At 37.6% G+C, this 12,451-nt stretch overlaps 1 protein-coding gene across 6 annotated transcripts in view; it reads right to left on the bottom strand.

Moving 5' to 3' along the window:
• Positions 1-406: 406 nt before the first annotated feature.
• rgs14a (regulator of G protein signaling 14a) overlaps positions 407-12,451 on the bottom strand; it is a 24,731-nt gene continuing 12,686 nt past the window's right edge. For 4 of the 6 annotated variants that reach the window (XM_083547092.1, XM_083547088.1, XM_083547090.1 and 1 more), the window contains 10 exons: positions 11,263-11,406; positions 10,995-11,141; positions 9,630-9,708; positions 9,310-9,413; positions 8,131-8,328; positions 7,808-7,902; positions 6,137-6,263; positions 5,916-5,997; positions 3,484-3,573; positions 407-1,449 (listed from right to left, as the gene is read on the bottom strand). In XM_083547092.1, coding sequence (XP_083403218.1) covers positions 1,157-1,449; positions 3,484-3,573; positions 5,916-5,997; positions 6,137-6,263; positions 7,808-7,902; positions 8,131-8,328; positions 9,310-9,413; positions 9,630-9,708; positions 10,995-11,141; positions 11,263-11,406 — 1,359 coding nt within the window. In that variant the 3' untranslated portion in view covers positions 407-1,156. The remainder of the gene's footprint in view (positions 1,450-3,483; positions 3,574-5,915; positions 5,998-6,136; positions 6,264-7,807; positions 7,903-8,130; positions 8,329-9,309; positions 9,414-9,629; positions 9,709-10,994; positions 11,142-11,262; positions 11,407-12,451) is intronic. The other 2 variants (XM_083547089.1, XM_083547091.1) reach the window with 1 other exon arrangement.

Genomic DNA, 12,451 nt, shown 5'->3' with positions numbered 1-12,451 from the left:
AATACACTACATGGACAATCGATCTCTGCACACCTGATCACAAGATCCATATTTGCTTTTTGAAAATCTAATTCATCCTAAAGGTGTTCATTAAGGTTGAGGTCAAAACTTTATAGCAGGCCACTCAAGATCTTCCACTTCAACCCATATCTTCATAGACATGGCTCTGCGCACAGGGGCAGTGTCATGCTGGAACAGGTTTGGATCTTCTTTAAATGAAGGGAAAATTTTAATGTTTTCGTCCAAAGACTTGCTATGCAATTGTGTGCTTCAATCTTTGTGGTAACAGTTTGGGAAAGAAGCACATATGGCTGAAAAAGCCAGCTGTCCCAAAACTTTTGTATATGAGCAGAGATGAGAAATATTTAGGATGGTTGTAATAAATCCAAGGATGAATCAAGTAGTAGCAAATAGTAGAAACACTTTATTCATTCTATTTAAACTAGCAAGCGTTGCATTCTCGCTTCTGATTGGTCGGGGAAAACAGCTGCTCTGATAGTATTTCCATCTGTACTTAATCACTATAAGGTACTTCACAAATTTGAGGCCACTTACTGTACAGTGGAAAATACTGTGTAGTCATGTAGATGATTTCAAACCATTCACTTTTTACTTGTGTTTAAAATTCTAGTACACTTTGTACAAGGTACTTCGAATATTAAAGGTTTGGACACCTCTGTATATCACTAAGTGATCATGTTATAACTAATATGTTATAAATTAGACAAGGAGATTGTTCACAGCTTATTTGTCCAGTATCAGACTGTATTAGATCTGAAAAGCTATGAGCAAACAGTGCAGAGAACAAAACGATCACAAAACTTAAACAAAAGACAATTCCTTTTTTTTTTTTTTTACAAATTCAATCAAGTGAAGAAGAAAAAAAAACAACATGAGTGAATAAAAATTTCACAAAGCATGTGCAAGTGCATCAAATGATACTAAATAAATATATAATGAGCATGCTTGATCGTAATGCTAAAAGGACAAAATAAATACAAAATACAGAAATCTCACATCTCTGCACTGCCTGGCTTCTGTTTTGCCTTTTCATAAAGAATACAGCACCACTGTTTTAAAGTATTTACAAAAATAAGAATATGAAGTCTGGTCCACACATTCAACATCTATACACACACATGCACACGCAATCGTCTCAATGCGACGTCCCTTTGGCCGCACCCGTTTTGTTCTTCTCTACGTTAGAGTCTTTATGATTTCCATTAATACGCAGCATCTCTTCATGATTCACTGCTTTTTCCGCAGGTTTCATGTGACTGTTTGAGCATCTCTCCTGTACCTTCTCAGGATTCTCTTCTTTACTCTTTCGGTCATACTGCTGAGCAGGAATCTGCAAGAACGTTGGCAGCTCCAGTTGTTCTTTGGTTAATAAGCCACGCTGGTCATCGGCACGGCTGCACTGCACACGGGTCAGCATCTCCACCAGACCTGAATGATTTGATATTTATTATGTAGTTACTCTGTGTTAAACAGGACCGATTTTGAATCGGCCAGTCACTAGGTGACCATCACTTTCAGGTGAGCAAGAGGCAGATGTAGCTTGCAGCATAATCAGTATTAAGTATCTGACAACCTACAGTAATATCCTCACTAGAGGTGGTTAAAGTGGTTAATAATCTATATATTTGTTTTTTATTTACTTTGGTCATAACCCAATAGCTTTCAAACGGTGTAGCAATATTCATCTTGGTTAATTCTGCTTACCAATGTGCCTTTATTATACATCATTCCTACTGAAATTCAGTATGTGTGTAAATAAGGTATCAAAATACCTCACTGCAATATTGTGCCGTTTGTTCATTTAATACCAGCTGTTTTCAGGAAACATGCCCAGCCTGTGTGGTCTTCTAGAAAAAGCCATAGTCAATGTAGGTCCATTGTTGTATGTTTTTTGTAGGAGCCCATAAAACAATCAATTATATTTTATCTATTGAAGAAAAAAAGAAAAATAAATAAAAAAACACTATCGCCTGTTTTTTTCCTTTTTTTTATTGGAGTCACAGGACTGAAATAGCGCACTGATTAGGCTCATCAGCTGCAGGTGTAGTGTAGAGATCTGCACTCCCACGGGACTCGACGCAATCGAGTGCAGCACGGGGATAAGATTTAATTGGTGAATGCGGGTGCGAGCGGTAAAATACTCGTGTGTGTGTGGGTTGCGGGAGAATAAAATCATTCGCAGGATTCGCGGAAAAATGGCCATAAAAATATACGAAAAAATAATAACTAAAAACAAATTTATGTATCTACCTCAGAAAAGCAACAATGGCAACTAAAATAAAATAAAACTATTTACAGGCACAAGGTTGAAAGCGAACTCTCGTTTGGTTTATGTGCAAGTGAAGCAAGTAAAACTAAAAAACAAAAAGAAAGAGTACGGAAAAAACAGTCAGTGTATTAAAAATAAAACTACATACATTCTTGCAGCGGGAGCAGTACAAAGCTTAATATTGCAGGTGGCAGTGGGAAAAAAAATAACGTTTTTGCAGGAGCAGGACTGAGAAATCCATCCAGTGCTCGTCTCTAGTGAAGCGTTTTGCTCGTTTCATCGCCCTCCGCTCCTGAACTTTAATAGATTATATATATATATATATATATAATTGTTTGTTTCCTAGGATCCTTTAAAAACCATATAACGATAGACCTTCATCGTCTATGGCTTTTTCTGGGACACTACTAGACCCTCCACTCGCGAAACGCTGCCACAGAGCGTGTGGACCATTTTGTTCTTTTATAAACCCTTTGAACAGACTATTGACCGGCATTTCAATCTTAGTCATTCCACTGCACAGCATTTGAACTTACCGCACTGCAGAGTTCTGTTTGTAAGCTAAAATCAACTACTGCAACAAATGCAGAGTTTTTATGACTTACACATGAATAAAACTTTTTTTCATTGGTTCATTTTCACTGAAAATTAAACACTATAGCAGACCAAAGGCCACAGCAGATTTGTAATTCAAATGTCATTCAGCAAAAACATGTTCGTGCGTCGGTCTTAGTACAGCTGATTAGATGATCGGTTGTCCTGAGAACAAGCACATGTACTGCTGGCCTTGTTTATAGTATTAAAAAACCACCAGTTGCCTCAGGGTTGGTGGTGTTAACATTTTTTGCTTTGCTTCCCCTAAATAGTGCAAACTTTGCAAATAACTTTTGCTTGGTCACAGACAATAAAACGACTAATGACAGTTTTTAGATTTCAGAAGACAGCTTTTTCCTCTCCCTCTCCACACATGCATAAGTTCTACTATGTTGAGAATTGTTCTCCAAAGGGGTCAACAAAAATCTACAGTACTGTTGAACTATGACATTCAGATTGTACTGCATTTTAGCAGCAACTCTTCCTAATACCAGTTGTAGACACAGTGTAATATATATGGCAGAATATGATAGCAGCACAATAAGTTATTTACTGTTACATTTGGTGTACAACGATAATAGAATTTTGATGGTACTTACCATCCATCTCATTTCTGGGCTTTGTACTTATTCGGACTCCGTCTACAGCTGGACTTGGCTTTACATCACCCCCACCTCCTCCTGCTCCATCTAGAGAAACAAAAAATAGAAAAAGTCAGTCAAATGTAAAACAGGGTACCGGTGGATATTGGGCTACTGTTTGCCAAAGAAGGAGAAGGAGAGAAGAAAGACGTCTATAGAGACAGCAGGAAAAGGAAGCAGAGGAGAGTGGAGGTTCAGGTTGGTACTTTAAAATGTTGGTAATATGACTGCTCACTAGTTAACACATGCAACACATGTATGAGGACAGTGTGACAGCAGTGAAGAGTGCAGTAGGAAAGACAGACTGGCTCAAGGTAAAGGTGGGACTGAATTAAGGATCGGTTTTGAGCCCTTTACTGTTTGCAGTGGTGATGGACGAGGTCAGACAGGAGTCTTAATGGACTATGATGTTTGAGGACTTATTTGTGGTAAGAGTAGAGAGCAGGTTCAGTAAAGCCTGGAAAGGTGGAGGTACATGCTGGAGAGAAGGGGAATGAAAGTCAGTAGGAGTAAGACAGTACATGTGTGTGGATGAGAGGGAGGGAAGTGGAGTGGTGCGGTTGCAGGGAGAAGAGGTGGAGGAGTTCAGGTACCTGGGGTCTAACTTGCAAAGTAATGGACAGTGTGTTAGAGAAGTGAAGAAAAGAGTGCAGGTAGGTTTGGGTGGAAAAGAGTGGCAGGAGTGATTTGTGATAGAAGAGTATCTGCACGAGTGAAAGGAAAAAGTTTATAGGACTGTGGTGAGACCTGCGATGTTGTATGGATTAGAGACAGTGGCATTGAGTAAAAGACAAGAGGTGAAGCTGGAGGTAGCAGAGCTGAAGATGTTGAGGTTTTCGTTGGGAGTGACAACGATGGACAAGATTAAAAATTCGTTTATTAGAGGGACAGCGCAAGTAGGACGTTTTGGAGACAAGGTGAGGGAGGCGAGATTGAGCTGGTTTGACATGTGCAGAGGAGGGACATAGGGTATATTGGTAGAAGAATACTGAGGATGGAGCCAATAGGAAGAAGAAAAAGAGGAAGGAAGGAGGAGGTTTTTGTGGTAAAGAAAGAGTAGTTGCAGGTAGTTGGTTTGAAAGAGGCAGATGTAGAGGACAGTAGTAAGGAGCCGGATGATCCGCTGTTGAGACCCCTAACAGGAGCAGCCGAAAGAAGAAATTGTTTACGCTTGTTAGACACCTGTATTACCCAAATGGGGTCTAATTGTGCGTTCTACATTTTATATTTGAGTTTCAAATAATATATGATCTACTTGACTGTTCTTAGTTCAGCATATTTTACCAAATGTCTTCATACCTTCCATCCTTCATTCCCTCGATATAAGGAATTGTCAGGATTTTCTTCTTTTAATAGAAATTCTTGAAGCTGGACATAAAACGCTAAAGAATCCATAGCGCTATTGTTAGCGCTATGGATTCTTTAGCGTTTCTTTAGTGTTTTCATGCATGTGCAAAATAAATCTTATTTCGTGTACGGAGTAAGTAGCCACCGTGACACTGCTTTAACGAGTCTTTTTTGTTTTGTATATTTTAAAGTTAAATAAAAAAATATTTATATATATATATTTGTGCTCAAAGTGCGCACCATAGACTAAACTTGGGGTAAGTTGCTGGGGAAATGAGATTTTGTTCTGCCCAAAAAAAAGGATTACATGTTTAGCGTTACACCCACGTGTGCGCACACACGCGCTGGTTCACCCGTTTCTTCCTTGGACCCCATTTGATATATAATGACCACTGCAGACTGAGAAAACCTCACAACAGCTAAAGTTTTGGAAATGATCTGAACCAGTTGTCTAGCCATCAAAATTTCACAATTAGCCAGAAAAAGCATGTCTAACCAGCTTTTGCATGCAAAGCACTTGTCTGGGATCAAGGAATCTCATCACTGGATTTGGTGTGAAGAAGCCACAAAGTATTTACAAAGTAACAAAGTGATGCATGCAGTCTCACAAGCTCCTTAAATGCACTCTTAACGTAAAAGCTTCAAGTATGCTTTGGAAATATTGTGGTCTGCTAAAGCTGTTCCATTTTAACCACTTGCTTCTACATGGAAACTATGTGTGGTTTGTCAGAGGAACCAACTTAATAGCCTTTAAGGACACCAGATAGAACATTTTCATTCTAGCCCGGAGTTCCTTTAGAGTAGCAAAGAAAAAGTAAACCAGCTAAAGTATGGTTCCTGTGCTAGCACTCTGATTAGCATAGAAAAACCCACAGACTGAGTACAGTCTAATGCAATGTGAAGGGGGTTTCAGCCTCTGAGGAACCTGTAAACTGAAACATTTATACAACAACATATAGAGGCATAAGAGAGCTGCTAAAGATATATTAGAATGCATGTGGGGTTTTTTTTGTGTTTGGTTTATTTAATTTTTTTAAACTTACTTTTGACTTTGTCCAGACAGAGTGTCTTGTTGCCGAGACGTAACACAGTGGTGTCCATGTTTAAGGGCTCCTTCGATCCACTCTGACAGAAAAAAATGATTCAGAATGTGGTTAGGAAATGATTTCACAATGTAGAGGTTTAAACAGCCTCTGCAAATGTTCTAATAAATTCAGGTAACCTTTAGATAAGACAGAATTTGGAAAACTTGCACAACACAAACCAGTGTGATGATGGCATCCTGTTGTCGAAGCTGCTGTTTCTGTAGGACAGATGACACTGCGTCTGCTAGGGTCTTACTTGATTTGGCCATGATGACTATAGTCTTTCCTGTGAACACTATCTCCAACCTACACATGCACACACAAAAACATGCTAGCTTGTGAGAAACTCTTGAATATGCCCTCAAATCTGTCTTATTTCTACACTGTAATTCTTGAATCTGATAAAAATGAGAATGAAAAAATGAAAATGAGCCCTTTTAAATATGTTTGCATTTCTACAACTTGTTCCATTAACATTTATGGCATATGTCCCATACAAACAGCTTCAAAAATAAAATAGTACTGATAAAGTTTTCTGTAAGGAAATGTTCAGCATTTATAGTAGGAGTACGTTCAGTTAAATGTACAGCATAAAAATAAAGATCTGTATCTTTCAGGTTTTCCATCATGTCAGAGTCTACTGTATGTGGTTTCTTGGTAACGTTTTTGGCTGTGTGTGTGGGTGCTGTTTATAGCTGCTATAACGCAGGTGATAATGGGTAATACTTTGCCCAAACGTTGCACTGTATTACATACTATAGTCAGTAAAAACATTTTAGAAAATCCATAAAACTCTATTTAAAAAATTGCTGTTTCTAAAAGAGCAAAAACTGCTTTGATAAATGCTGTTAAAAGGAAAAAATTTACTTGAGTGTGACATTTTAAACACTCTTTTCTACAACCCTTACTCCAAAAAAAGTTGAAATAAAAAAAAAAAAAAATTATAAAATACAGAAGAATGCAACGATTTGCAAATCTAAAACCCATATTTTACATAAAGTTAATATAAACTGAAAATGCACCATTTTAAGGAACAATATAAAATATGTAATTAAACTTTTTTTGGCTGCAACACATCAAAAAATGTTGGCACAGGACCATATCCCACATTTCCTTTTTTAAAAACAAACTATACATCTGGGAACTAAGGAGACTGGTTGCTGGAGTTTTGAGAGAGGAATGTTGTCTCATTTGTGTCTGATACAGGATTCTATCTGCTAAACAACGGTCATATAGTTTTGTTTCATGATGCGCCAAAATTTCAATTAATGAAAAGGTCTGGACCACAGACAGGCCACTTCAGCAAATGGAATTGTTGCTCTAAAACATGCATATAACCTTTCAGCATTGATGGTGCCTTTTCAGTCGTGCTGCCTATTCCGTGGGCACTAATGCACTCCCCTACCATCATAGATGCAGGTTTATGAACTGAATGGTGAGGAGAGGAAATGGTCTCCATAGTTCCCAAAATTTCACAGTTCAGTTCTTCTGACCACAAATAATTACCTGCAGATTCTTTTTGGCAACTCTTACTTTTCCCAACCTTTTGTTGCCCCGTTTTATCTTTAAGACATGTTGCAGCCATCAAATAAAAATTTACCATAACTTCTTCCTGAAAATAGTTTCATCAGTTAAAACTATTTATGTTTTGGGTCTTTTTTGCAAGTCAATGCATTCTGTTTTTAATTGACATTTTTCCCCACTTTTTTTTTAATCAGGGTTGTATATTAAAAGTCTGATAAATCCATTTTATAATATTCTTAGTGAAATTTGTTTTGTTTTTTCCATTTGATAAATCTTATATTATGGATATTTGATTATTAGATTACGCATTTGGCAAAGAGACTCACGTAAATGTTATTCTGAGTTCCAGAGAGACCTGCTGATCCTGCAGGACAGAACTGTCCTGGTCCAAGGAGAGAGGCTGTTGCCTCTGACACACATTCTGCAAAATACAACATTACAGTAGAGCATTATTTACCTGCTGCAAAATTAGAGATAATATCAGCTGTCAGTCTATTACCAAGCTGTGGTTGTTAAATCAGTGCTGAAATCACTAGTTTACCCCACAGATCACAGATTCAACAAATAAATCAAAGGACTGATCTGACAGCAGTTCACATAAGACACCAGGTGCTTTATGTAAGAAAATTTAGGACAGTGCGTGTGTGACCTTATCCTTGCCCTGGAGGTAGATAACGATGTCTTTCATGGGAAAGCCTCTTTTCTCACACAGGCCGCTGAGCATGTCCCGCAGAGTCATACCGGCTCGAGCCGGCGCGAGGCTCGCAGTGCCATCGGGCAGAAACACACAGCAGTACTTATCCGCTCGAGCTGATGAGTTCGGCTCTGGACCAGAAAGACACCCATCCTGATCGCATGACCAAAAGAAAACGCAGGATTACAATATAGCATGGCAAATGGAAGAAAAAATAACAGCAAAAATTCATCCTGCAATAAGAAAAAAGTTTCAACGTTTCATTTTTTCGATTATTCTAAAAACAACAAAACGGAAGCCAAAGGAAATTATTTCTTGGCATGTTTACTAACTTCATGCTAGAAATTTACAAATAAACCCTTAAAATGTGCAAAATTATCCACCAATAGAACAAGATGTATGTACAATATATATGTATTACATAAATATAATGATTAAGTTGAAAACATTAATTGTAAATAAAACTAAATTCTAACAAACAAACCTAAAAACTATAGTGACTGCCCAATAACAGGACAAACATTAGTGGACTGCTGACCATCTGATTTGTATGTACGTTCTGAACATCCAATTGCATATTTAGTCCTCATTTGCTGTTATAATAACCTCCACTCCTCTGGGAAGATGCTCCACTAGAGTTTGGAGTGTGGGGCATTAGTAAAGTCATGTACTGATGTACAGTGGGAGGAGGAGGCCTGGGGTGCAGTCAGTGTTCCATTGCATCTTAAAAGGTGTTCAATAGGGTTGAGTTTAGAGCTCGATAGCAGGCGACATTAAGATCCTTCACTCCATAGAAATCATATCTTCAAGGAGCTGGCTTTGTGCACAGGGGCACGGTCATGGTGGAACATGTTTGGGTCTCCTCGTTTATTTGATGGGAAAAGTTAATCCTGCATCCAAAAACATCCTTTACCATTGGGTCAACTAACTTTGTGATAGCTTAGGGAAGCACCACATATGGATAGAGAAGTCAGGTGTCCATATAGTGCATATTGAATATATATTTCCTCAAATATAGAAACAACATGGAAACAATGTTTTCTATGGCAGATATTTGCTACTGAATTTCATTCTGCATGAATTTAGGATTCATTTAGGATTTGTACTGTTATACTTGCACACAGACACACATACATCTGATCTGTTGGCTAGTGACCCCAACTCCACACTGCTGCTGGATTTCACGGAAATCTGAGACTCCTGCCTCGACACAGTGACCTGCCGGTAAGACAAGTCTACTAACACACACACACACACACACACACACACACACACACACACACACACACACACACACACACACACACACACACACACACACACACACACACACACACACACACACACACACACACACACACACACACATCAGCAGAAAGCATGATTACATTTAGCTCAGAAGACTTAAGTCCATCAGATGTGAACACTATTACATCAAAGCAGTTCTGCAATACCTCCCCATGATCCTCTCTTCTCGATCTTCTTGTTTTTGGTGGCTTTGCTGTCAGACGATGGCGTTTTCACATTTGTGGTCTGCTCACACACATACACACAAACACATCAGGCCACATTAAATGTACTGTACATATAGTCAAGTACAAAAGTCTGCATCACCTTAGAACGATTCCAAAAAAATTTCTTTTAAAGCACCACTTATTTTCGGGAGTTACTTTATTAGAGACTGGAAACAACTAATTCATTTTAAATAAACAAAGATTAAAAATCTAAATTACATACTAACTAATATACTAATATTCTGCTAATCCTTATATGCTTCATTCATTAAAAACTTGTAATATTGTTCAGTATATTAATTACTTTTATTGTAATCTTTTTTGACCCATCATGCTAGTGTCTTGATAACTAATTTTGTTTCTGTGATTTTTCACACTTGATTATATTACTGTTGCTATGTGGATCTGTCGCCTGATAGTTTCGGTTTTTATACTGTATTATAGCGAACTGACCATATTTAGTTATCACTTGTGCTGCTGTGATGACAGTGTACATTTACAGTCATTCTTTATCAAGTCAGTGAGTCAGTTCTTACTCTCAGTATCCACAGGCGCCTCATTTACAATTATTATTATTATTAGTAATGAATTTATGTAGTTTCGTGGTTGGTAAATTTCGATTCTGAATTGAAAAACAAGATGTGAATTACAATGCCTTCATTCCTTGTTTGTTTTTGAGCGTGCACACTTTTTTTAATAACGCATAATAATAAAGCAAAGGAACGCATTAGCACGTCAATCAATAAAGCTTAAGATTTCTGTTCACACAAGCAATGTGATACAGACTTGTCTCTAATGGGTGTGTAGCAACCGCTACGGCTTCTGTTATGGGTGTGGCCCTTCAGACATTTATGATAATTTTCCATATTTTCTATTTTGAGACCATAACATTAGTTCGCTTGTTTGTGCATCTTGCGCAACATTGCACAAAACACGTTACCCAATTCTGTATAGTTCCTCTGTGCAAGATTATGTAAAATATGAACATTACATTTTTTTTACTCATATGAATATCATTTTATTAATAATGTTCACAGCAGCATAAATAAAGATTTCAGTATACAAGGGTGACAATCTTTATCTGATGATCGGAGCTAAAAGAAGTACAGGCTATCTGTTTTGATATAGCGTCATATTAAATATTGCAGTATGGAAATTTTGAATAAAAGTTTATTAATGAATGCAGGTGGCAACCAACTGGCAATTCATGTTGACTTATTTAAAGACTGAATTGAAATGGAATTGTGGTTCCATGTTGCACATTAGTTTGGGAATTTATTTTAATAATCAAATTAAACCTGTTACCTTTCTGCCACTGTTTGGAGTGACAGACTTATTTTGAGGCTCAAGGTCAGGCAGGGGTCGTCCCTCTACGCTGGCTAGCATGCAGTTTTGGTAGAGTGGAGACCGCACGAACCGTGCGTAACTATCAAACTTCATCAGCTTATAGATCTTTTCATAAAAGGAAAGGAAAAAAATAAAAACAAAATTAAATTCACACACAGATAAAAGCATCCAGCCACGTCTTGATTGCACAGACCAATGCACACAGACCAGTGTGTGTGTTGTGTACCTGTTGCTGGGCTTTGCTAAACATTTCTGTTGTCGGTTTCTCCAGGTCACGCTCGTTAATGCGTGCCGTGTCGTCTATGTTCACAGCGTTGAAGGAACTCTCCGATATATAGAGATCAAAAATGGATCGAGCTTGCTTTTTTAACTGAAGGCAGAGAAAGTGGAAGAGGCATAATGAGCAGATGTTCACATCAGCATTGTGTTACTGTGATCATATTAAACACTGGACTTTGCCATATGGCAGCATACAAGACAATTGAATGCTAATTCATTAAAATAAGAATTAAAAAAAAAAGAAAACGAATGTCCAATCAGCTGCTGTGAGTTAAAAATAATTTAAATACATTTTTATAGTTCTTTGATGATCTTGAAACGTATCGCCGATCATTGAAACTCCCATCACATGACAGCTACACATCATTAGCTTGCTATTTATAAAATCATATGGTAGCTCAGCCGAGTTAAACATCACCACACCCACAGTGTCTAGTGGAAAGTAACAAACGAATGTGTGACTTTCTTTTTCCTGTTAAGCAGGTAAGGCATTGTAGTTGTTTCCCAATTTAAATGGGACGTTCAAATGAATGATCAGTTGTTTTATTTTCAGGGTAGAATTTGAATGATTGCCCAATTGCAAAGCTATTTTGACCAGTTATGCTGGTCAAGCTAGAGACTTCAATTTTGTTTTCGTAAATTTTCCAGCTTGGTTATATTACTGTTGCTATTTGGATCTGTCGCCTGATAGTTGCAGTTTTTACACTATCATATCAAACTGACCGTCTTTAGTTAGCACTTATACTGCTGTGATTACGAAGAATGACTATAAATAGACATTGTCAAGTCAATGAGTCAGTTCTTACTCTCAGTATCCAGAGGCCCCTCATTTACAATTATTATTGTTAGTAACAAGGAATTTATCTAGTTTCATGGTTGGTAATTTTGATTCAGAATTGAAAAACAAGATAAGAAATAAAGGCATTGTAATTCACATCTTGTTTCTAAACATGTGCACACAAAGATGGTCTTTTTATACACAAAAAAAAAAAAAAAAAAAAAAAAAAAGTTACACTATGGAGCCTTTTACACAAAAGATGATTAATAGGATACAAGTGAGAGCAACATATTTGGGGATCACAGACGAACTAGTAGAAGACAATGCAGGGTGGGGCAGTGTGGGGTTGTTCTGAATC

This window comes from Silurus aristotelis (assembly GCF_946808225.1).
Source record: "Silurus aristotelis genome assembly, chromosome: 7".
Taxonomy (NCBI): domain Eukaryota; kingdom Metazoa; phylum Chordata; class Actinopteri; order Siluriformes; family Siluridae; genus Silurus; species Silurus aristotelis.
This window is presented reverse-complemented; position numbering and strand designations above follow the sequence as displayed.